Source organism: Diorhabda carinulata, chromosome 6, assembly GCF_026250575.1.
Source record: "Diorhabda carinulata isolate Delta chromosome 6, icDioCari1.1, whole genome shotgun sequence".
NCBI classification, from domain to species: domain Eukaryota; kingdom Metazoa; phylum Arthropoda; class Insecta; order Coleoptera; family Chrysomelidae; genus Diorhabda; species Diorhabda carinulata.
The window spans coordinates 11,215,365-11,242,085 of NC_079465.1; the positions used below are offsets into that span (position 1 = coordinate 11,215,365).

General features: G+C 31.1%; 1 protein-coding gene across 2 annotated transcripts in view; it reads right to left on the reverse strand.

The window, feature by feature from the left end:
• Positions 1-25,362, reverse strand: part of LOC130895606 (dnaJ homolog subfamily C member 5-like) — a 69,145-nt gene extending 43,783 nt beyond the window's left edge. Inside the window, exons 1-2 of one of the 2 annotated variants that reach the window (XM_057803003.1) lie at positions 25,136-25,362; positions 7,095-7,386 (exon numbers count right to left, since the gene is read on the reverse strand). In XM_057803003.1, coding sequence (XP_057658986.1) covers positions 7,095-7,386; positions 25,136-25,158 — 315 coding nt within the window. In that variant the 5' untranslated portion in view covers positions 25,159-25,362. The remainder of the gene's footprint in view (positions 1-7,094; positions 7,387-25,135) is intronic. The other variant, XM_057803004.1, reaches the window with a different exon arrangement.
• Positions 25,363-26,721: the final 1,359 nt, after the last annotated feature.

Genomic DNA, 26,721 nt, shown 5'->3' on the forward strand with positions numbered 1-26,721 from the left:
AAATTACGGGTTTGTCTATGTCGTCACTCCATTATTTTTCAAAATTTCTTTTTTAAGTTGGGCATCAAAAATTATCAGGTAAACCGCTGAATACTATATAGTTTTCCCTTTTTGATAATAATCAATAAATATTACACACTTGGAATTCCATTCAAATGTCAATTTTAAGTGCAGAACAGTCCTCGCAATCATTCCATAAGACTACTAGTAATCTCTAGTAAGAGTACTATCAAGGTAATATTTACGTTACTTTTCCTCGGTGTCTTTAATTGCGAAAAATAATATTTGATTGGAGCTAAAAATTCTTTGTTCTTCATATTTGCATAATAATAAAAATAGTAATAAAACTCTCTGCAACACTTTTGCAGAATTTTGACAAATGAAAACAGCGAAAGCTAATATATTCACAGTAGGAAAATAGTTGTCAACCTCTGGAAAGTAATTCTTCCGTCAAACCGGATGCAAATGACAAAATGCAAAATGTGCTATAACCCGCTATCTATCTTCACAATCCTAACGTTACACAGGCGTATCGTTGTCCAGACTTCTGTATAATCTGTTCTGTCTGTCATCAAAAATTAGAGTACTTTTATTCATCTTTATTATTCCAAACAAAATGTTCACGAGGGAAAGCAATCCTTTTCTTCTATGCTCTCTGGCCATTAAAGTGGCTTTCTAGGTGTATATGATTTAGTTCTAACGATCCTAATAATTGTTTTGTAGAAAAACTGCTAGAAAATATTTTGACCGAAAACAATCTTATGATGAAACCTGGACATATTTTTAATATGGACGAGACTGGCCTACAAATAATTACTAATTGTGAAAAAAGAGCGGTGCATATCAGAGAAGTCAGCATATGTCAATAGCGACATATTTTTCAATGGCTTGAAGACAAATTTGTTCGCAAAAAACCGTTAGAGACAATATTATTATTGGTCTGAGAGCCAGTGGGCGGCAGACAGAAAAAATTTCAGGAAAGCCTAAAATGTCTTCGGTGAGTCGGTTGTACCTACCAATCATGAAATGGGAGTTAGCTAAGCGCGGTCGCGGTGGTTCTACTCAGGGCGACAGGTGTGAAAAGTTCATGAACTAAAAATACATTTAAGGAAAGCTGCCATTTGAATATGGTGAAATATACTATTAAAGCTATCTAAAATCGAAACGGCAGACCATTGTCGCGGTTCTAGAGTGGTGGCAGACATTTTGGAAAATAAAAAAAAATTTCCAAACATATTTTAGGAAACTTGAATTTTATATACGAGGGGGTACCCAAAAATAACCGAAATTTTTTTTTAATGCTATGTATTTACAAATATTTACAAAACAACCTTATCCCCTTCAAAATACACTCCATTACAAGTAATACATTTGTCCCGGCGGTGCTTCCACTGTTCGAAACATTGTTTGAACTCATCTTTAGAGATGGCTGCAAGCTCCTGTCTCGTTCTTTTCTTGATGTCTTCAATGTTTTCAAATCGCTGTCCTTTCATTCCCTTTTTCATGCGTGGAAACAAGAAAAAGTCGCACGGAACCATGATATTTTTAACCAAAAACTGGTTAACAGTGATGGCTGAGTGTGCAGGTGCATTGTCTTGGTGGAAGAACCAGTCATCTGTTTGCTGAACCGAGCTCCAAGTTAATTCCACTGATTTCAAACAGTTGATCAATTGTCCGTCGACGGTCTGTGCTCACAAGCTCTCGAATTCTTTCCACATTTTCATCGATTCGGGCAGTTGATGGACGTCCAGAGCGATATGTCGCCATTTGTAAATCGAGAAAACCACTTATACACTTGAGTTTTCCCCATAGCATCATCTTTGTAAGCAGTTTTCAACAACAGTTTCAGCAGCGTTTTTACCGAGTAGAAAACAAATTTCATAGCGGCACGTTGTTCACTTAAATTTACCATCATAAAAAAACGAAGCAGCAGTGAAACAGCACTAGCAAAAATGGTCACTAGTGACGAACAGAACGTGGAAGGTCAACTGCCCGCGCGGCACTGAACTAGCGACGAGTTGCGCTAGACAGGCACTAGCGGCAGAGATCAGTACTACAAAAACTCCACACATGGCAATACTGTTCAGTTACTTTTGGGTACCTCCTCATATGTTGTTTTTTGAAGTATCAGATGCTTATATTTCTAAAGGCAGGCCGATATGTCGGTTCCTTCGACCTGGAAGACAGTAAAATCTTTTTCCCCATGAGTTTACCTGTGTGTAGTAGCTACATTGTATATGGAGTAAAAGGATTTTCGTTTTTTATTTCTTATCTTTCATATACTACTGTCGTATGCTTTCCAACTCAAGGTTCCTTTTTCTGATCTCTAACGGACATTATTGAAATTAGTTCAAGATAAATGTCTGAATACAGCTATTGTCGTTGTCATTACAGCCAGTGACACTGATATATTAATAATTATGCTCGCTAATATGAAGAAATTCAAAAATGAAAATAAAATATGAGAAGAACTGGGTGAATTATTAATAAAAATCTTGAGTAGATACCATGCATTTACCGGATAAACTTTAATCCTACCTTTTTTAACAAAGGAAAGAAGAGACCTTTCAACTTATTAAAAAAATGTGTGGAAGATTTACAAGACTTCGATATCATCCAAAAGTTTACTTGCCAAATGTATGGTGCGAAAAAATCAGTCTACGTGGATTATGGGAGATTTCAGCTTTTTGGCAGTAGCTACTGGTGTTAATTTAAAGATAATTTCACGATAAAGGTGAAAAGTTTCGACGCAAGTTCTATACCTCCTTGTAAAAGCGAATTATATCAACAGTTTTTGAGAGGTCATATGTTTCGAGTATTTGAAAAAATTATTCTCAAAAACAACCAACAACGTTGAGTCCACTTGAGTATGGTTGAATAGTGGAAGAAAACTCCTACATGTTTAAATGGTTTGAGGGAGATCAACTGCCATGTTTAGTCAAAGACTTGATTGAGAATTCTCAAAGTATCTATATATTTAAAAAATTGTCTCGATTTGCTTACTTTAATTTTATTTTACAGAAACTGAAGAAGTAAATGATGAAATTCATTATCATGACGAAGATAATTCTGAAGATAATACTCAAGTATGAACAGTAAAAAGAAATAAAAATATGAATTTTCCATGTTTCGTTTAATAATTAAAATTAATTTCTTATAATTTTTATAATTAATATTTCGTAGTTTCATTTTTTAAATTCATATTTGGGTTCAAGAGTTGAAAAATAAAAATAATTATTCATTTATATTTCCATAATATCATTATTATCCTCTAAAATTGATTCGTAATGACCCATCTTCCGAAAATTCACTCAAAGACAGTAACTACGTTCACTCATTTAAATAATTGATATTATTTCTTTCATTGATAATAGTTCATGAATTAGTTACCTGATTTGATAGTGTCATAAGTGGTTCCATATATTTTTATACTCGTGGGGAAAAAGATTTTACTTTCTGCCAGGTCGAAGGAACCGACGTATCGGTCTGTCTTCAATAATATTAACCTATGATACTTCAAAGAATAACATATATAAATTTAAAGGTTTCTGAAATATGTTTAATTTTTTTTTTAAATCAAAAAAATTTCTGCCATCACTCTATAACCGCAATAATTGTCTACCGTTTCGATTTTAGATAGCTATAATTTATAGTATATATAGTAGTATATAGTATATTTTAACATATCCAAACGGCAGCTTTTCTAAAATATATTTTTAGTTCATGAAATTTTAACACTTGTCGCACCTGAATGTAACGGAGGCACCGCGATCGCGCTTAGCTAACTCCCATTTCATGGTTGGTTTCCTAAAATATGTTTGATCTGTCCCCCACTAGCTCTCAGACTATATCGCATTAGAAATAACTCAGGACGAAGACTCACTAGATTACAATTTGGAAAATTAACTAGGATTCCACTGGAAATAATACATTCTCAGCATTGAAGGTTACTGGACGTATGCTATTTAACTTTTCTATTATTTCAGATGATGCTTATTCAAAGAACCCCCAAAGCTTTAGCTGATGATAATCAACAACCTTGTTATTGTTGGCAGGTGAAACTACAAGATAAAAACAAAATGAACTACTTACGCCTACAGTAAACAGAAACTACTTCTATGGAATGTATCCCTGGAAAAATAAAGGATATCATGTCGCCTGTTTTAGTTGTTTCTGTTGACTTCGATTCATTTTGATGAAAGAGCAAAAAGTTGCCTGAAATATTAACCAGCACAGCGGTAAAAAAATCAAAGAAATGAAAGTACATCAATAAAAAGAAACCAGTTTTAGAGAAATCAAAAGTAAATGAAAGAAAACCTAATAAAACTTCGTGCGAGGATTGGTTGACGGTAACGAATCTTCCACTAGTTGTATTCCTACAATTCCCACAAAAATCTGACGACTGGATTAAATGATTTCCCGATTCCTGCTCTGAGTTCGTTAACATTTATCACTAATGTGATGTTTTTATATGCGAAACAATGATGGCGAAGATACCTCTTATTTTCTAGTTTTGTATCCACTTTTGTTACTCAATACACGTTCTTAACACAATTAGACTTATTTTTGCAAATAAACGGCAATTTTAATTCGATACATAATAATATTAAAATGAAATTTCAAATGTTGGGCTATCTACCCTACCTCTTAATAAATTTTAATATTCTTACTTGTGATTGCCAATTGAATCGAATTGTTTTATAATAGAATATCCATAATAAAGGATTACAATTGCTTGGCATGCACGAACACATTATACTAAATATTTCATTATATGTTAAAGGTCATTGATACAATAATATAACATATCGGACAAATATATTCTTGAATTTAGTTTAATTTATCAAATAATTTTAAAATAAAAAGTAGATTGCGCACAATTTTTACCACTACGTTGGTCGCATTTTACAAGCTTGATGCTAGAATATCTCTTTATAACTGCAATTATTCGAAAACTTGTACGAGAGTTGATACTTAAGTTTTGAGATATGGCAACACTGACGTGAATATATCAAATCTGGCATTGCCATGGGTCATCCGTCGTACAATCCTTGTTTGGTATCCAATGACTGCTTCTTATTTCCGCAGATCAAAATAAATTGCGAAGTCAACGTTTTTCTATACCTAAAGAAGCGGTTGATGCGTTCAAATCACATGTTTTGGACATCGAAATGGACAAAATGCTTCGACAATTGGTTTAAGCGCATGCAAAATGTATTGATCTAAATGGAAAATATTTTGAGAAACAAAAAAGCCATATCTAATTATAAATATTTGTGTTTATGTGATGATTTTTATTTGTTTTGATGTACACTAATTCAAAAAAATTATTATTTTGATTGAGTCACATCGAATTTTTTTTGTGACATCTATATATTTTTTTCAGTCCTCATTTATGTGCTCTTGTTTGAATTACTCAATTTTGACGACTGTATAACGATTGCCTAAGTGTTTTAATGACTCGGACAATTTTTGTTATGTATGTGGAGAATTAACTTTACATCTCAGCATCGAAGATTTACGCTACTAATTGAAAAAGCGATTTTAGACTATTTTCGTTTTCCTGTGTGCCACCAAGATAAATCCTGAGTTCCACATATATATTGTGTAATGTATGTGACACTTCTTTTAGGCTGGGCTAAACAAGAATCTAGACATTTGCATTTTGGTATACCAATGATTTTGACGGAACCAGAAGGTCATGTAAGTGATTGTTATTTTTGTTTGATTCAAACAAAAAGCGTCACAACCAAGTCCAAAAACACTCTCTAGTACTCAAATTTGTTATCGACAAAGAGACCAATCCTACATAGTCCGAATTGCCTGTGTCAAAGCCTCGAAATTAAGCTGAAAGTCAGTTCTGTTTCTAATCCAATATTTGTTTTTAGTCAACCCGATAAGGTATCACCAAGAAAGTGACCCAAGTTATGATCCGTCAACTTCAAAAGAACCGCAATTATTGATACAAAATTATTTAAACGATCAAACGAATGTAATTTACTTTCTCCTGGTAGGAAAATTTCTTATTTCCCACATCGTGACTATGAAATGAAACCTTATATTTCTAAAGCAGATGATTTAGTCTATTGTAATAACATTCCTGTAGTGATGAATTTATTGAAGTCACTTGCGATTGTTCATTACCTCCTCAAAAACTAGCTGGAAAGCTATACAATGGAAACAAATGTCCTTCAGTGCCGGTTGCCCACTGTTCTGATATGAAAGAAACTAACGAGATCATGAAGCACCTTTTTGAAAAAATTAAATACAGAAAATGTTTGGAAAACTTCAGACAAAGTTCATTTGCGAATGGGACAGCAGAGACAAAGAAAGTCACTACACAAAGAAAGTATGGCCCAAGCGTGGATCACTTACAACAGGACAAAAGAATGTTGAAAATTATCCTTTAGTGAACCCTGACTTTTATCACTGATCAAAAAGTTATGCCTAAAGATGGCATTCTTATACCTGAAAAATAAATTTCCCAAACTCAGCAAGACAAATGAGCTTATAATTTCAGACAAAGCTTTAGGAGGTAATATGTCTTTAGAAATACATTTCTTCTCCGAGGATTTGGGTGCTGGAGTGACGAACAAGGCGAAATATTTCATCAGTACATTTCCTTAATAGAGAAGCGCTATCAAGTGTTACTGATTTTTGTAGTTTTCATAAAAATATCTGTCTTGATGTCACAAAGAAACCTGATACATAAATTTTTTTCCATTAATATATTATTGTTTGGTAGCCATAGTACATTCAAAATTGGTATAAGTTTTCGTGTGACATAAAAAAGTTTAAATTTTGTTGACCAGTGTATTTTTATGTTGACAAACTCTTTCAGTGGAACATTTGAATAATTTTATTTTTTATATATTGTTGTGTACTGAAAAAAAGTTATACATTATTCTAGATCCAATGAGCTATCGCTTGTATCTTTACGAATTTTATCTCTTTTGTCCAACCTTTCCAATTTGTAAACTGGACTAAAGTGAAGAGTCGTGGATTTATGTATTTGAGCCAAAAACAAAAAGTCAATCAATATTTCGGATGATTTTTTTAAAATATTAATAAAAAAATGTTGGTAGATTACTTACCTTACACCACGTAGAAGTTACAACAAAATAGGCATTGACGTTTTCTTCTCCGAACTGCTCGGCGATATAGAGACCCAATGAACCGTAATTATCATAAATATTTCGTTTAGTAGCGTCGTTGAGTATAGAATGGGCCCTATTTACTTCTTTAAATTTTTCCGCGGCTTCCGGATTATTGGGATTTTTATCTGGATGATATTTAAGTGCTAAACGTCGGTAAGTTTTCTTTATTTCTTCGTTTGTCGCTGTTTTTGGTAACGCTAACACCTCATATAACGAATCGCCTTGAGTGCTGAAACCAAACAAATTTTAATTAAATCACAGATTGGAAAACACAACTTTGAATAAAGTGCAAAGTTACTTTTCAATTAAAGTTGTATGAGAAATTCCAATTTAACTGTTGAAACATTTCCAGTATTATGTAATCTAGGATACACAATTTGATCTTATACTCTGTTGAAAAATAAAGAAAGCAATTTAATAAATTCCAATAATATTCACTCTGAACAACAAATCTACACCAACATTCTTGATAGGGTATTTGACAAGTTTTGAAACAGTTGTTTAAATAATATGTACTAATTTTCATTCATTTTCATGCAAAATAATTATAATAATTTTTTATATTATCATCACATTCAAACTAAAGTTTTCAAATTCCCGGTTTAAGCTTCCCGCTAAGACACTCACTACCAATACGGAGGTACAGTGATGTCAGTATATAGTAAACAATGAACACAATTCTATAGTGTTTGTTAATTTTGGGTTATAAAATGTCTTTTAAACTTTAAAACTAGTGTATAGTTCCACAATGTACTAATCATTGATAGAAAACAGTGCCTATACAGTAAATATCGAAATAAATTGGTTACAACTTGCTCGAAGAGATCAAGAGACTTTCTGACTAAAATTTCAATTTATATTTGTGAATATGTAAATATAAATTGTTATATTCATTTTACTAACTTCATAATAAATATTTTGTGCTCAAAATTTGTAACAAATTATTGTAATTATTACTGAGGAGAAAATTATCATCACTATTATGGAAGCGTTGGGTAATTTTAGATCTTTTTTAATAGAAATCCAGTTCCAAATAACAGGTAAAAATCAAGATAAATCATCACGAAAAATATAGGTGTCAAACGGTAAAGAAAAATGTATTATTTTTATATTTGTTTTATATAAATGAATTGTTAATTAATTTTGTATTGTTACAGTTGCTCAATAATATGTAAACCTATATAGAGTAGTGAATTCAGTAGTGCTAGAGTAGTGAATTCAGTATTCAGGATAAAAATGAAACCAAGAATTTTGGTTACAAAATATGAATGTGAACCAGTCAGAAGAAAAGTAGATCACCTATAGGCTGATTGGGACATAGACTGTGTCAGATTATGTGACAAAATGACAAAATTATGAATTTTTTTATTAAAATTATCATGGTTTTAACAAATAATGAAAAAAGTGGTTGTTTTAGGAACTTTTGAAACCTCTAGCAATAAATACAAAACAACATAAATTTTTTGCTGACAAATACCATATTAAATTATCTGACTCGCGTTTTGATAATCGATCTATCGTCTTCAGAGACCGAAAATAAAGTGTGTAATTGTTACTGGTGTGTTCAGTATTTATATCGTCAACGGTTCCAAAAATTCCAACTTGGACGCAATGCAAGAGTTGTATGAAAAGTTTTCGACTGAAAATGTCAGCACTTATCAATATAAGTTGGGAAAAACATTTGCGCATTCGTTGGCACATTATCACTAAAAATGAGGTTATTTTGGAAGCTTAGTTTTTGTTTGACAATAATAGAAGTGGGTCGTTTAAAGATTTTTCTTCAAATAAAAAAATGAGTATCGAGCTGTCATTGAATCTTGGTTTTATAAAGGTAATATGCCTACGCAAATGAAAGAGGAGATAGACACTATGTGTGGAGGCTCCACACCATCATTTACGATCGTAAAATTTCTGCAGCTGAATTCAAACGAGGCTATATCAGCTTGTCTGACGACGAACATTCGAGACGGCAAAAAACTGCGACAACTAGCAACAACAACGATAGTCAGATTAAGGTTAGAGAGATAGAAGATTCTATCGGCATATAAAAAAAGTATCTGCTTTACACCGACTGAAGAATTATGCATACGTAAGGTATAGATGAACATGGTAAGAAGTGATAGGCGTGTCACAAAACGAATATTACCAGTGATGGTAGGGACCGACGTTGGAGCATTGTGATCAATTGCCCACAACAGATTGGGTAATCAGGTACGAGCGCATTGGGTTCGAAAGAAGTATCATGGTGACATTACTTTTCTGGAGCGTATTTCCCCGGTAACAAGAGCAATGGAAGCATAAATATTCACCCCTTATAAAATGCCAGCTGTCTCCTCAGTTGGTAAGTGTTTTTCAACGTCCGTGTGAAATACTCCGTGGTTTACGCAAGTGGGCTGCTTACGGAAGGAGTAATCTGCTTCACGATATCGCGCGCCCACATGTCTCGGGGTCACACAAAGTGTACTAGCTATGTTTAAGTGAGAGCAGCATGAATAATGTTGCACACCGTTCGGATAAAGCCGGACATAGGTAGGGTTTTGATTGCGTGTTCGGCCAAAATAAAAGGTGTCCGGCTTTTTACATTTACTTCAAAAGGTCTTATACATTTTATAATGTATTTTTTTCAAATTATGACCAATATATTGATAATTTCAACCAACTTTTCGAAGTAAATAATACTTCTCTGAGTTCTAGATAGTAAAATAGTTATTTGAGTTGAAAAAACCAAATGCGCGTTATCTGAGTGAATTTTGACAATTTCTAGTAGAAGTATTTGTTAAACAAAAATTATTAATGAAAAATTCAAAATGTAGGTTTCAAACATACCGTGCGACTGCGAGTGATATGAATACGAACAAATAAAACAGTAATTTTCTTAATTTTCAGATCTCAAAATGCCAATAAGAATATGTATTTTTTCAGAAGAATAAAAAATAAAATATAAAACGTATAAGCTAACAGCAGAACCATCGGAGGTGAAGTGTGAGCTTTGCGATCAGTTAATATCAATTGCCAGTAAGGGAAAATATGCCTAGAAAAACATTTAAATACCGAAAAACACCGTGAAAATATTAGGACCTCTGTGTGTTCGTCAAAAATAGAGAATTTTGTAACAGTAAGATGGGGACTAAAAAGGGAAGTGCAAGCGGTAGAGGCTACTTTAGTTTTCACACGGTAAAACACAATCAGTCATTTGATTCATTAGACTGTACAGTACCACTTCAAAAGTGCATTTATGCTGATTCAAACATTGCGAAAGAAGTAACCTGTAAGAGAACAAAGGCAGAAGCAATTTTGAAAAAATGTTCTTGCGCTATACATTTTAAAAAATATATTGGAGGAAAATACATAAGCGCTTCCACTGACGCAAGCAATCATGGCGCTATTAAGTTATTACAACTGTTGATTCATTATTTTGACTAACAAAAAGAAGGAATTTTCTTGATAGATATTCAATCATAACAAAATGAGACATCCGAATCGATATCTAATCACGTCTACTAATAACTACGTGACAAAAACCTCTCAGATAAACTAGTGGCATTTTCGGCTAATTAATAATAAAGTACCTACCTAAGACTGATTTGGCTTTCTACCCAAACTGGCTGGTCTGTCCGGCTAATAGATTTGGCGACATGGAACCCTTAACCATGAGTATCTGCTCTACAGCTAGAACAAATGTCCCAGTAATTTTCATCTGTGTTGATCGTTGATTCAACCCAGACGACGAACTAAAGGACACACTAAAGAACTAGCTCTTTTCACAGTCCCAGAAATTCTGGCAAACGGGAATTCTTCGGCTCGTTAAACAATGGATAGACATATGCAGGCTTGTGGTGATTACTTTTGAATAAAGAATTCAATTATAGCTACGGTGCCGTTGTGTACCTTCTAATTTCAAAACTCCTCGTACGATCGTACCTCCTTCTTATTCTCTTTATGCCCTTCGAGCACCAGAATACAGGAACATTGTCAAACTTTCATTGCTTGAACTTGAACCTCTTCTTCTTCTCTAGGACTCATTATGACTTTTCGAGTATTGGGTTTTTGTTTTATTCTCCTTTCATCCATTTTGTCCAGTCTTTCCGATCCTTTGCTGCTTCATTAATCTACTGTATTGTTTTCACTTTTCTTTCCTTTTCCTGAGCTTCTTGTAACCAAGTTTTCATGGGTCTTCCTTTCCTTCTTTTCTTGTATCTCTTTGGTTCTGTCACTTTTCTTATTAGCTTGGCTTGGTGGTGTTCTTCTCTTTATATGTCCGTACCTGTTTAAACACCTTTCAACTATTTTGATTCCTATTGATCCTCGTTTTCGCTACTATTTTCCTCAGTTCCTTCATGTCCGCGGATACTATATTGTATCTTTTTATTCATTACCCAAGTTTTACCGTACATTAACGTGGGTACACTTAGCGAGTTGTATACTTTTGTTTTTATGTCTTCTCCTATTCCTTTTATTTCAATTTTGATTTTTAATCATTCTTTTGCATTTCATGATATTTACTTCCATTCTCGGGTCTTCTATTGTCTTTATCCATATATCTACTCCTACTAGTTTCTTAAATGTACTGCTATGACTACTATATCGCCTGTATTTACTAATCCGTCTAATTTTACTGGTTCTAGGTTTCTGTAGCCAATCATTGTTTCCAGTTTATAATTCTTATTTTCCATAGTTTTTGCCAATCTACCCATGACAAGTATAAACAGAAGAGGATTAAGATTTATCTCCTTGTTTTACTCCCATCTCCATCCTAAACTCTGTCGATCTTCTTCCGTCTATTTGAACTTATCCTTCCATGTTTTCATATATATTATTTTTATTATCTCTGTGTTATTTTCCTAAGGATTCCTATTTTCATGATGCCCATACCATTTTTTTATATATTGTGTCAAATGCAGCTTGCAAATCGATGAATGTAATATGTAAATCTTCTCCCTGTTCTATTTTCCTCTATATTAAGATCTCTAATATGTATATGTTATCTATCGTTTGATTCCCTTTTCTACATGAACCTTACTCCTCCTCTATTTTTCCATTAATGTATTTCCTTATCTTTGTCTCGATGATTCTCGTATGTGTTTGCTCTATAGTTTTCGCTCAATAGGTCATCTCCTTTTTTATGTAGTGGTATCAAATGATTTTCTTCCCAGTCTCTGCGTATTTTATTTGTATTTCATATATTGAATATGTTAAACATCAAACATCAATCCCTTTCCTGTTTGAAAGCGACAATAATACTGAAATAACTATGGAATATGTAGACCAAGGCAATACATATTTTTATAAATAAGAAAAATATACTACAACAGCTTCCATTAAATTTTCAAATGTACAATTTCATTTTTTATATTATCTGATTAGACTATCAAATCTGGAAATTCTTCTATTGTCATTAAGAATAAAAAACGGAATAAATTGATTATACGATACTGTTAATGTTTACTTTTCTATTTTCAATTTACAGCTTCCAGATATTTTTGATCATTTTCAGGTAGTAAGTTAACACGAAATATCCTGGAATGAACTTTACATCTTGAAATTTTAATTTGGGTAGACTGAATAAGAGATTAGCAAGTGCTCTCATTTTTCTCTTCAAGTGTCGACGGTGCGGTGTGTACATAATGAATGTCGTGATCTCCGGCTTAGTAAAAAAGCTCGGAATATATTTGAAAAAATTAGGTTGCTCTAGAAAATGAATATTCGACAAACCTTTCAGAAACAAACAAAAAGTTGCATGAAAGTAATATAAGTATAAAAATTCAATGAAAATATTGTGTTTACTAGAATATACAGAGGGTGAAGGAGTTAAGTTATAAAACAAAATTCACTTTTTAGACTTAAGCGGAAAAAACTGGAAACTACGAGTACTTAGTATGAGCCAAAATGATGTAAGTACTTCATATAAAATTTTCCAATACAGAACACACCCGAGTGAAGTAAAATAGCTAATAAGCTCGCCAAAGCAGAGACAGACAAGCCCTTCATGGAACCCGAATCCTATGGTAATAGCATTGGAAAAGAAGGTAGATAGGTCTAAATTATTATTAATTGGACAACCTACAGGGGCTGAGACAGGCAAAAACCTTCCTGAGAGGCTATAACCAAAGAAGATCTGCTGAATGTATCAACCTAAGTAAAAAAACCTACGAATACTAACAAGAGTACTATGGGAATAATGTCGCATCGATTTATGCCTGACTTAATGCTAGACTTAACAGATAATGAGTCGTCCCGATTTTGTTGTACGGAGAACGAAGCCTCTATACACAATCTCTCGAAATGTGAGACACTACGGAACTCCAGAGCACTAAACTTGGGAGCGTATGGAATAGAAGACATAGATCTCTAGCAGCTACAACCATTCCACATTCAGGACTTTCTAAAAAAAGTGGGAATAACAGATCAGCTGTAAACACTAGGTTCCCCAGTTTCACAGCAAGAAAGGGAGACACAATAGATCCTTTGGGTCGTAGTGTATATGACACACAGTTTGAATTTTAATATCGTTTATTGTTATCTTTTCCCATACTATTCATTTGAGCATCATAGTTTTTAGCGTTTATAATGTATGTATATGTTAATGTCGATATGGGGAACAGATTTTCAGTGTTGCTTGAAGCCAGGGACGGAAAGTTACAAAGACAAATTTGGTTAGGTTAGGTTTGAAATATCATAACGCTAATGATCCAAAGTGAAATAATTTTCAACAATATCGAAAACAAAAGAGGCATTTGGGAATTATTATTTTTGTATCATTTAGGTAGAGGAGATTAACTAAATGTGGGCTAGGACTTGTCGTTGTTGAAAATTCTTTTGAGTTACGTATCAATATGTTATTTAATTATATCTAAAGACTGTCACACGGTGCTAAATCTAGTGAGTACGGTGGGTGTTCAAGCACTGGATTACGCTTACAGGCCAAATACTGCTTCACTGCAAAATCCATGAGTTTTTCTCGCAGCGTTGTCAAAACTGTTAAATAGTAAGTCTGGTTGACAGACTGACCCTCTGGAACCCATTCAGTCATCACAATGCCGTTAATTTCGAAAAACACAATCAACATTGCCTTGAATTTTGATTTGCTCTCTCGGTCCTCACTAAAGCGCTTACACCACTCAAAAACATGCGCACGAGATAGAGAATTGTCCCCATAAGTCTCTTGCACCAATTTATAGCACTTAGGAGTTTTTTTTTTCAATTTAACGAGAAATTTGAGATTGATACGTTGCTCCTGTTTTTCGTCACACATGGTTTTCGGCACGAGAAAAAATCACATTCGTTTCAATATTACAATTTTGTTTAATGCTCAATTTAATAATATAATATTGAGAACATAAAACTGTTACTTAGTTAGCTCTTTAAAATATATGTGTGATTATTTTTACGCCAATGAATGGTTAATTTTTGAATAGTTCTTAATTTTTGAGATAAAAACAAAATGGCAGCCTATATTTGGTTAATTTACTGACAATGACAAGGAATACTTGGATCAGAACAAATCAGCTCATCAAAAATTAAATAAAATATCGCATCTGATTAGAATGAAGAATAGATATTCATCAGAACTTGAGTAGTGCCGATCTCCCCGGAAGGTAGCAATTCGCCATTTTATTAGCACACCATTTTCATGAGGATATTCTACGAAGAGTTAAAGTAATGTATTGATGAAATATATCGAAGATTCACCTACTGTAGTAGAAATGAATAACTCAGCAATAGTCGATACTGAAAATATTGAACAACTTATTAATTGGAAATTTGATAAAAAAGTTTTCAAAATTGTTGGTATAGTATATAAAGTGACCAAACGATTAATTATTATTAATTATTTAGTTAAATAACTGTCATACTTGTCAATAATTAATAAACACTTAATTTAAAAGTTACAATAGAAGACGTCACTTTTATTGAATACACAGATATGCATATAATACTTGGATTAGATTCTCAAGAGTGTTTAGAAGCCAGAAGGCTTTATGCTGAACATTTTAAAACAGAACATTGCTAGACAGACGAATGTTGGAATGTATTGATTTGAGGTTACGAGAAACAGGTATGGATAGATAAATGTAGCTTAGCATGTTGTACAAAACAGAGTATGAATTTTTTCGAAGTTTTGCTAAAAAGAAGAGACGAAGATCCAGCAGAAAGTGTGGTAACTGAAAGAGTTATTCAAATAGTTAATAATTAATCAAGTGAACGAAAACTATCAAGAAAGCATTACGTCTCAAATTCTGTTATATAATATGACAGAGGTTTCTGTAACCAAGCAGACGATAACTATATTTCTAGCTTTTTTTACGTAGATGATAGTTTCCTAATTCTATCAGAATAATCTAAATATTTTCTACATTTTTCATAAATGTATTTGCGCTGAAGTACAAGTTTTCGAGCTTTGATTGGTCTTCTATAATCATAAGCTCTATATAATAATAACAATCCTAAGGCCAATTTTAAATGCATCTTTTTACTATTCAAATGAGAGTTCTACATCTTTCAAAACTTTCAAAATTTTATTAGTGCAAGAGATTCAAGTGTCTACATTACTTAAAAATATTAGAATCCTTTCAACTTGGAACTATTGAGAATATTCAAATGCTTTGACATAAAACTTCACGCATAGTACTACTTTGAGAACATTCAAACGAAAAACCTATTAACTTCATCTCTTACTAGAATATAGAATTATTGACAGCCAGTTATTTCCTATGTTAAGTTATTGATGACTTCAAAGAATTCTAATTTTTCATAATTATAAATATAGGTTAAATTACATAATTAATTTTAACTACCATGTTTTTATTAATATTGAATGTAAGTTTTTCAGTATTTATTTTAATGTTCTTGACATTTTTTTTTTAAATAAAAGAAAAATCATTTTTTTAGAAACATGGATATACTTTGATAACCTTAATACAAGGTGATTGATTAGTGTGATAAAGTTCAGTGCCTCCTTTATCCACAGAGAGATCAATTTGAAAATTTGAGGTATTATAGCCATCATTAGTATCCATATTTTAAAATTATTTACATTCTTACAGAGTGTTCCAGAATGCGTATGGCTGCCATAGCTTAATATTAAGGTAGGGGGGAGTCGCTAACCTCTGTTAAGTTTACATACAAAAATGTTGAATAAAAGTTTTCAAATGATCTACCATAAGTCAATTCAAAGTATCCAGTTGCACCTATTACACTTGTAGAGAAAAAAATTCCTGCAGTAACACAAAGCCGAATAATATCTTCTAGTATAATGAACCTATCTAAATACCAAAATGGCCAGAAAAAGCTGTAGCACATCAAGTTTTTTGTGGCATTAAAAAAAACACATACAAAACAGTTATAACAGGAACACACTAAGGTTAATTCCAAATCTGCTTTCTATTCAGCACTTAACCCCCATAATAAACTCCAGCTCATTCCATACGTACTTTTCTTCCGAATATACTCATAGAAACAAAGCAATTTAATATATTGATTCAAGTAACTTTCAAATAATGTGCAAGAGATGCAACGAAAGATTTTTCTTTGTTAATTCATAAATGCTACCTTATATTGATTGATATAGAACAATAGATAGTCTGAAAAGGTTATTAATGAAGATGATATGTTTCGATAAAAATTCATAACTCAGCATTTTCACTTTATAGTAACTCTTTATACAATAGTGTTATAATAACCATTTCATAATTTTATTATCATTTCTGTCTGATAAAAAACTGTGTGGGTGAATAGAAAATCGTATCAATAAAAGTTAAAAATACCAGTGATAATAATAAGTCAGTTCAAAGTTACAACAATAAAAATAATTGTTATGAAAATTGATGATTATGACCAGGTGGATAATAGTGATGTCATTATATTGATAACAGAAACTAATATAAAATTGCCTCAAGAAATCTTTTGTTAAAAAAAATTTGTATACAAAATTTGATGGGAGCGGCTCATGCCCAATAGTTAATAATCCCTAGCTTTTACAGAGACAACCTGTACAATCTAAAGATATCAAAAACGAATTTTTCAATCGAATTTTTTAACAAAAACTACTCTTTGTTAAACTCGGATTATGGTTTAGGAGATACGTAGATTTTTAGATCATTGTACATGCCAAGGAAACCATAAAGTGACATTCTAAAGAAAAGTATCGTAAATTGTAATAATTAATTAAAACACAATCAAACATTTCTAATTGAACTGCATATTGTCAAATATCGTATTACTTACATAAGGAAAAAATTGTTACAACTTATCAAATAAAAACAAAAAAAACTATAATAAATGTTCGAAGTGGGCACTTTGCACTTCTACATACTTCCGGAGTCTACGGAGGATATTTTTTTGAGCAAACCAATATTTTGCCTTATAGAGTCACAAAGTTTATTTTATCAAACCTTTCGTTTCTTCTGTTTACCGGTGTTGCATATACCAAACTTTTAAGATATACCCAAGAAAATGAACCCTTTGTATTTAATTCAGGGGAGCGTGGTGGCTATGCAAATGGACCTCTTCGAACAATCCACATATTAAGATAAATGTTATTAAGATGATTTTTTACATCATTTAGGAAATGGAGTGGAGTTCCATCATGTATGAATCACATGTCTGCGAATGTTTAAAGGAATATCACATAACATGGGTGGGATATCATTTTGGAGAAATTCTAAATATCGCTGACCATTCAGGTTATTATCAAAAAAATATGGACCTACTAAATTATTACCCACTATCCTTGCCCACACATTAACAAAAAATCGATGTTGATTCTTTGTTTGAATTATACCGTGAGGATTTTCATCTGCTCATAAATGTAAATTATGGGAATTAATAAAACCGTTTCATTTGAAACTAGCTTTATCAGTAAACATTTAAATATTCTCCATAGAATCTGGAAGAGTGTAGAATTGCAAGGTGCCCACTTCGAACATTTATTATATTTTTTTTGTTTTTATTTGATAATTAAATTTTTCTACATATCATTTTTTCTTATATAAGTAACATGATGTTCGAAAGTATGCAGTTCAATTAGAAATGTTTGATTGTGTTTTATTACCTCCTGTAAGTATTTTCAATAAATGATTACAATTTTGGTTAATTTTCTTCAAATGTCTCTTTATGACGAACGGTTTCCTTGGCATGTACAATGATCTAAAAATCTACATATCTCCTAAACCATAAATTTTATCGAGTTAAGCAAAGAGGAACTTTTTGTTAAAAAATCGATTGAAAAATTAATTTTTGCTATCTTTAGATTGTACTGTAAAAGTTACGGATTGTTAACTTTTGGACATGTGTCCCCCTGGCCTTCAGATAGTAATGTAGAATTATTTATTCCGTCAAACACACTACATGGACATACGTAATCTTCCATTAAAAATTAATAATGTTCGAATGTATAATTTAGAAAATATACTTAAATATAAGTTCTGATTTTGCAACTTTAGAGGCCTATAACTCAGAAACGAGGGGGAGAAGTTATCTTCTCACTTTCGAATTTTTTTGCGTCAAGTCCCGGAACACCCTGTATATGCATGATATCTGAACAGAAATATTCTAAAATCTATAGAGTTCAATGGTTATATTTTTGTTGCAAACATAGATTGCCTCTTCAATGAATCAATAGAGGTGCAAGCTAAAGTGAATATCTGCATTTGTTCACACAGGCCACCTTCGTGAGTTTAATTTTGTATAGGAATTGTCTGCAAAAGCTTTTGTACCTAGTCATCAATTGAGGCACCCAATTAGAAACATCAAGAAGTTTATCAACAATCTTATTTTAATGTAATGATAACGATTAGCCAAACCAAATTTGAAATAATAAATTGATAAAAATGTTAACAAGGCCCTTTTTATTATCTCATCGGTCGGCAACTGCTTTCACAATTCTTCTTCATTGATTGCTATTCTGTTCTTTGCCTTCCCCCTCTTCAATGACCCTTTTTTATGTATCTCTTTCAATTGTTTTCAATTCTTTCCCCAAAAAATTTTCATGATTACAATTTCTTTAAATTGAATTAAAGGGAACTGATAGATGGTGCATTTGTTTTTGTTATATTGTAAGGAAGCGTGATACCCGCTCGGAAAGCTTTTCCATGCCCATATCTAATGTAAAATGATGTGAATCCTCCTTATGGTATCCTCATGATGTCTACGATATTTCTATTTCACTTTGCAATAGTCCATTATGATTTTCAGAAATTTTTGGGTATATACTCATTGATGTATCATCACTTCTTTTAGATGTCCTTATCGTTGAGCATCAATATAGCCCCATTTAAACAACACATACCAGTCAATGCTGGTTGACTTTCATGAAGAGTCACCATAATATTCTTATTATTTTTCCAATTAAAAAACACTGCTCAATCAACTTGTTTTAAAAAACACAGAGGTTTCTCGTTCAATAAATTGTAACAAATTATTGGAGTTATTCAAATTTTATTAGCTGTTGGATACTTCAACATCTCTGTCAATTAGACCAAGGACTTATTAATCAATTGTATAATTATTTAAAAAGGTTTCATGAATATATAAATACTATTATTTAGTTTTCTTAATAAAATATTTATATCTAATTATAATTAAAGAAATATTTCAAACATATGCAAGAAATTTAATATGTTATTATAGCATTTTTATGCAAAATGTTACCAAATGTGAAATATTGTAAAATACATGTGCAGTTTATCGATTTTATATTTATTTCTAATTAAGAAGCATCATGATTATGCTCCTTTATTTATAATACCCATAATATGCAAATTAAGGGTTACATCTATTCACTATTATTATTGGTATAAAAAATACATGATAAAACATACTTCCGTGAATTTAGATAAGTTAGGTGATCATGTGAATTATTCAAACTTACGAAAATCACATGATAAGATAAAGATTCACATCTTTGAAATAATGTAGTACTGTCTGTATTAAAAACTGCCAACGTGCAAGTATGTAAATGATTTAAAATTGCATCTACCTTTTTATTCTTGTTATGATAACTATGATGGAGATTCAAACACACTACTTGGTAATATTAAATAATAAAGATTATTGATAACTGAAGATAATAAAGAAGGTACATGTACAAATTAATTGGATTCACATGCTAGAAAAAAAATAGAAATAAATAAACAAGTATAAGAGTAATTTGCATTGAAACATTATAGGTTTCTAATTAGGTATAAGATTTACTTTTTATGATGAGTGATACATACAGCTACTAAGTAAATATACTGTAACAATATCATGTATAAAATTTTCCTTTAAATAAAAATTGAGAATATATTTGCATTACCATCACATCGATTATCTGCCCTCAGTTATAAGAATTTGCAATTATTCAGATAACGAACTAACATTAAAAATAAATGAAATCTAAAAGTCAGTTTTCAGTTTATATTGGGTGACGAAATTGTTTAGAAAATATTTCAGGTAAATGAACAGCAAGAGATGCAGAAAAATGTAAAAGATGAATATGTAGAAGTGGAAAATTATGTAAAACCACCTCATGATGAAACACTTCAGGCCCTAGAAAGAGCTCTTAAATAGTTTGAAAGAGGGTGTGATACTGTGAGTTTACTAGCTTAATCAAATGGTATTGTGGCAATGAAGAGAATATTATATTTTCCCTTCATGATTATTATAATTACGAAAAGGAAATCACCAAATATTATACACAAATTGTATACTTGTGACAATTTAAAAAAATTCCTAAATAGTTGCATTCATATGTAGTACTTAGTCTGGAAATTGTATTTATTGATAATTTCTTGATAAACATTGTTTTTCTTTGAAAATTATTTTATTTAATAAATGTCTGATATTATGTATTAAGTATGCAATTATATGTACATTCCTTCATATATTTGATTATCCAAAATAACAACAATTAGTCCAGGTGGTCGAGTTTCCACTGGACTGGAAATTTGTTGTTAGTTGATTAGTAAAATAGTTTGATTCAAAATAGGCAAAAATTAGTCATCCATATTATCATTTGTAACTGTGATAATTTGGACAGGTCCGTTGTAAGCAAGTTTTTGAATTCCCATTCAACTTGTTGAATTGTGGATGTATTTAAGTGGTATTTGATTTAAAATTATATCTACAGCCAAGTTCAAACTACTGGCAATATGGTCTATTATTACAAAAGTTCTTGGTGTCAAGAAAAATTCAATATATTTGTTAAATATAAATTAAGAGAACTTCTATCTGAAACTTTACTAATAAATATTAAAAGCAGGATCTGCTTTGTAATAAATATTTATATATTTATTTGATACATCAAGTAGCGTTTCAAAAGTAATTACAATAATTTGTTATTCCATAGTAAATCAACAAATGTTTTTATCATTACCCAGTTATTGAGTTTTTCAAAATGAATTAACACCCCCCTTTTAATGGAAAAAACCTACAAATACCTGAATTTTTTCAAAATCATTTTATAAAATGTTGAGGTAGGACAACATATTAAACGAAACTTATATTTTTTCAAATGAGACGACATGCTCTATATTTTTCTAATTTTTGGTAGCTGATCTTAAATATAAATTCATATGCAGGTCTGACTCTCTTATATTAAGAATTAGAGTTTCAAAGTTGTGAAATAAAAATAGGGAATACAAAAAAAAGTGAAATGATTCTCAAAATATCTATATTTGGAAAACATTTTAATATGATTTTCAATGAATAACTTGTAACAATAAGCAATGAAAATTGCCAAGAAACAATGGGTAAGTGTGATAGAATGGAATAAATAATATCAACTAAAAAATTGCTTCAAATAACTACCATTATTCAATACACAGAATTTATATCATTTCCTGAAGTTGGCTTAAATTATTTTAGATAGCATTATTATTGTTCTAATTTAGTTGAAAAGTTAACGTTTCAATTTTGTATTAAAAATATCAATAATTCAAAAATCTAATTGGCCACGTCAATGTACTCAAATTTCCAAAACTCTGTGTACTCGTCATATTGCCAAATCATTTGCTCCAATTATTCAACAGAATGTATGTCTTAGTTCTAAAAGCTACGTATATTTTTTCTGTTAAATACTCCTGCTATGAGAAAAGATTATTTATCTGTCCTCATTATAAAATTGAATAAATTATGGTCTTCCACCATCCTTTGCCACATATGTCGACAGAATTCTAAACTTTATTTTGTCTATACTGATTCCTTCTCAAAATCTTTGAATCCTCAAACAACTTATTTCACTTGATGCTTCCTTCAATCATTTTTTAGATTTACTAAAACAATCTTATGAAATTGTGTGGTTGTATTCAAATAAAATAAAGTTTAACTCTCAACATGTATAAATATTCAATTACACTATGGCATAATTTAAAAAGGTATATTCACTTGGAAAGGACAATCAAACTGAAACCCTATATATTCTTAACTTACAGCTCTCGTTTCTGTTGTAATTAACATTAAGTAAAATACTCCCAAATTTTTCAGTTTCTGTGTAGTACATGTCAGATTAATAATTTTACTGAAAGTTAAATGCATTTAGTTACCAATGCAGTTTTTTGATTCATCACAACCTACCACGTAACATTTAGGTACTGAATTTGATAGATAGTTGCATTTAATATTATGTTGTTAATATATTTTGAAAACAAAATAACTGATTTGGTAAAAAAAATTTTGTTTTCCCATTAGTTACAAAATTTATGAGGGGATCAAATTATGGTGAAAACTCCAGTATAAGTACTCTTTGATGGAAATAAGTCTTGTATTTGGTATTGATATTTTTTAGTACCATTTTTTTATTAGTGACATCTACCTATTCAATAATAACTACAGAATACCATACAATATCAACCAAAGTTGTTTGGACATGTGAAAAGTCAAGAAAAACATGAGAGGATGGAATCAATAAAGTGGTTAATTGAAAAGCAAAGATATTACAAGAACACCTTAAGAGAAGCACAACAAAAATCACCTCTTTTTATACCCAGAAGGGTGAACTTGTATTTAAAATATATCCTTATCAATATAATCAATCAAAATTAAATAACTTACTTTCGAAACATTTTGGGCAACTAAAACATTTGTTTTAAATTCCATAATAATGTAATCATTTTCTGACTCAATCATGACAAATTCTGTGCAAGTGATACAATTTCCATATAATAAATTTGAAAAGAATTTATATAAAAATAGCAAGATGTTCATTAACCTGCTATAGCAATTATCATTCAACAACTATCATGAGAATGCACATTTGACAGGTATAAAAAGCTGCAGCAGAAAAATCCAAAAGTTAAAAGAGAAGTCATGAGGAAAAAATAAAAGATATTGAAAAATAAGCATTACAAAAACTATATTGAGAAAGGTCAAGAAAAAGAAAGTACGCATATTTTGAATTACATGAAAAATATTCATTCTCATAATATTTTTGTTTGTGAATAACTGAGGAATGTATGTATGGATTTGGGGTCTTGTATACACTGTGACCCAAAAGATCCAGTGTTTATAGCTGATCAATTAATCCCTCTCCTTTCAAAAAATCTAGAATGTGTGATGGCTTTAACTGCCAAAGATCTTCGTCTTGGTGTTTCACACTTCAAGAGAATGTGGATAGAGGTATCGTCCCCTGTGCAACAAAGCCTGCACGCTGCATTATCTGCAAGGTCTAGCATCTTCAGGTGTTTGTTAAGGCGACAGTGCCCCGATAGAACTCCTGTTAGTATTTGTAGATTGTTCTTACTTAGGTTGAAACATTCAGCAAATCTACTCTGATTATAGTTTCCCAGAAGAGTCTTTGCCTGTCTCAGCCTTTGTAGGTTGTTCCAATAATTGGTTTTGTTCCTATCCTATATACATACATACAGCTGAGGAATACCTTGATTCTATTAGTTTATAAGATGATTCTATGATATGAAATAATTTATGTGACTCTTTGAAACAATATTAAAAAGAGTGTACTCAGTTTATTATATTTTATTTAATTTAAATAGAAGTTCAGAATGGAGGGCGCACCCTATTTAAAATTTAACTGTCCAATATGGTTGGTACCAGGATGACTAATGTATCTAGAATAGAAATGTGTCCAAAAATTGAAGATGACATATTTAAATAAATGGAAATTGAAATCAACCAAGAAGTAACGCACTAACAACAGGCAATATTGGCAATTAAGATGAAATAATTATCAGTTAATCAAAGAAAACTGTCAATGCAGTTATCTGGCAGAAGTTCTACAAAATACTTTAAACTATATCTAAAGCATAAATAAACTTCAGAGAAACCTTATTAATATGTATAATCTGTTTTATTGAATCTACGTTCGAGCACAGAAATACCTACTTAATCAAGTCTGAATCACAATCATATTCGCAGAACTATATGATTTCAGTGGTTTTTTAATGAATTATAACCATTTTAGTAAATATTGTCTATAGAAATTAAGGAAATATAATCAATTATAATTGGTAATAGTGCGTTAATATTATGAAAATATTGATTAAATATCTTTAATTAGTGGTCAGTGACCACTAATCCTAAGCACACAAATATTTTTTTGAAAATTGTACTGTCATCAAGGCCACAAGAAAATATGATTAACCCATCGACTTCTCCTTAATTTGTGTGTAATTTTCCTTAAAAGGGCCAACTTTAAAAATTGTGTAGTAATTGAGAATTAAGTTATAGATAAACTAGATATATTAAAGATAAAGTAAATATATTAAATTAATAAAGTTTATTGAAGCAGAAAATATTTTCGAAATGATTCATGTTGATTAATACTAAAGATAAATATTACGGTTTGAGGAAAAATCAATTAGCATGCTGCAGTTCACCCTTGAAACAAATTTGTTACTTCAAGCCCTATTAATAGGATGTCATAATATAAATTTGTATTCGATGGGAAATAAGCTCAATACAGTCAGAAATACATTAATATTGGAGTCCAAAAGTGAGTTTAACCATACAATTGGGATGTAAGAATAAATTGAAAATGTACTTACGATAATTTTCTTTTGGCGTCCATTTTGTGCTGAATTCAATCCTTTCGACAAACATATAAAAACAACAACGGTGTTTACACTAACACATATTTTACAAAATAATATTATAACTTTTATTAAGACACATTTCACAAAAATACCGCAGATACAATTCTTTCGGAAATGTCAATACAACAACGGTCAATGAGAAAACTAATAGTACTGTGCTGCCAACAAATAAACGTCGAAAATGAAAAGCTCTACAATCAGACAGAAGTTTCTATGAAATTATATGTAATCAGAACCGTACTCAGCTCAATGTATCACATTGAAAATTAATTATACTCTATAACTAAATATCACGCAAAAGGAATAATAACTACACAAATTTGGGGAATTTGTTATTTGTGATAGAATTGTAAAAATTATCAACTTGTACTATATATTTTCACATTCTTTAGATTGTTACCATAAACTTTGAAAAGTCTGGTTATTAGTTTAAACATTTAGTTTCTCCTTCCAAGATATTTATGTGTCACAGCTGCAACGGTGTTTTGTAGGAGACTATATAACAAAAAAATACGGCGAGACGAAGTAAGATAAACACAAAGGGACCGGGCATAGACTGCTGACACAAATAATAATGTTTTAGTTTTAGAGTTAAGTGCTAGTAAGAATTCTCATGATTAACATACATCTGTATGTTAGTAGTATTTTTATTAAGTAGTATGTAGTTGGTGATATAATCCAAACTGCGCTACCGAAAGGAATAAAGAGAATACTTTTATAATTATCCAAAAAATACGATTTTTAGGTTAGGTTGATATACAATTTGTTAGAAAGAAAGAGGTGAAAATAAATATATATATATATATATATATATATATATATATATATATATATAGTCAAGATATTCTCTGAAGGTATTCACACAACTTGTCTCTACGAGCCCCAATATGGCTAATACATTATAGACCTTTTTTCCTTCTTTAAAAATATATATCAGTAATACTAAAACCGTTGAAAATTCACTTATTCCTAGAAATTTATTTAAACAAGAATTGATACAAAATGGGAATAATATTGACATATATTTACAGATGGATCGAAAATTCATGGGAAAATAGGTTTTGCTGTTTTCTACACTACAAGGAAAATAAAATAATCATTTTCTACCGATGGATGAATGTTTATTATGTTTAAAATAAACAGAAAATCAATTTATTATATTCATAGATAGCAAATGCTCTTTAGAATCTTTATAAAACTTTAATCTCAATGCAAAGTCTCACCATACAATTTTAAAAATTCTCGAACTTAATCTTAACGCAATCTCTATAAGAGAACAGATTCAGTTTACATGGATTAAGGCATATTTTGGAATATCTCATAAGAAGTTGACCGTTTAGCAAACGAACCTATAGATTCTGGAATCGTCATTGAAGAAAAAACTCTGGCATCTGAAATGCACACTGTTCTTAAGGAGAATTTGAGGCGAAGTTGGAGGCAAACTTATTCACTAAGTGATTGAGGCAAATACTATATGGCAATCCAACCAACAGTAAGTATCAACACAAATAGACAATTAAGTAGAAAATCTGCCGTCT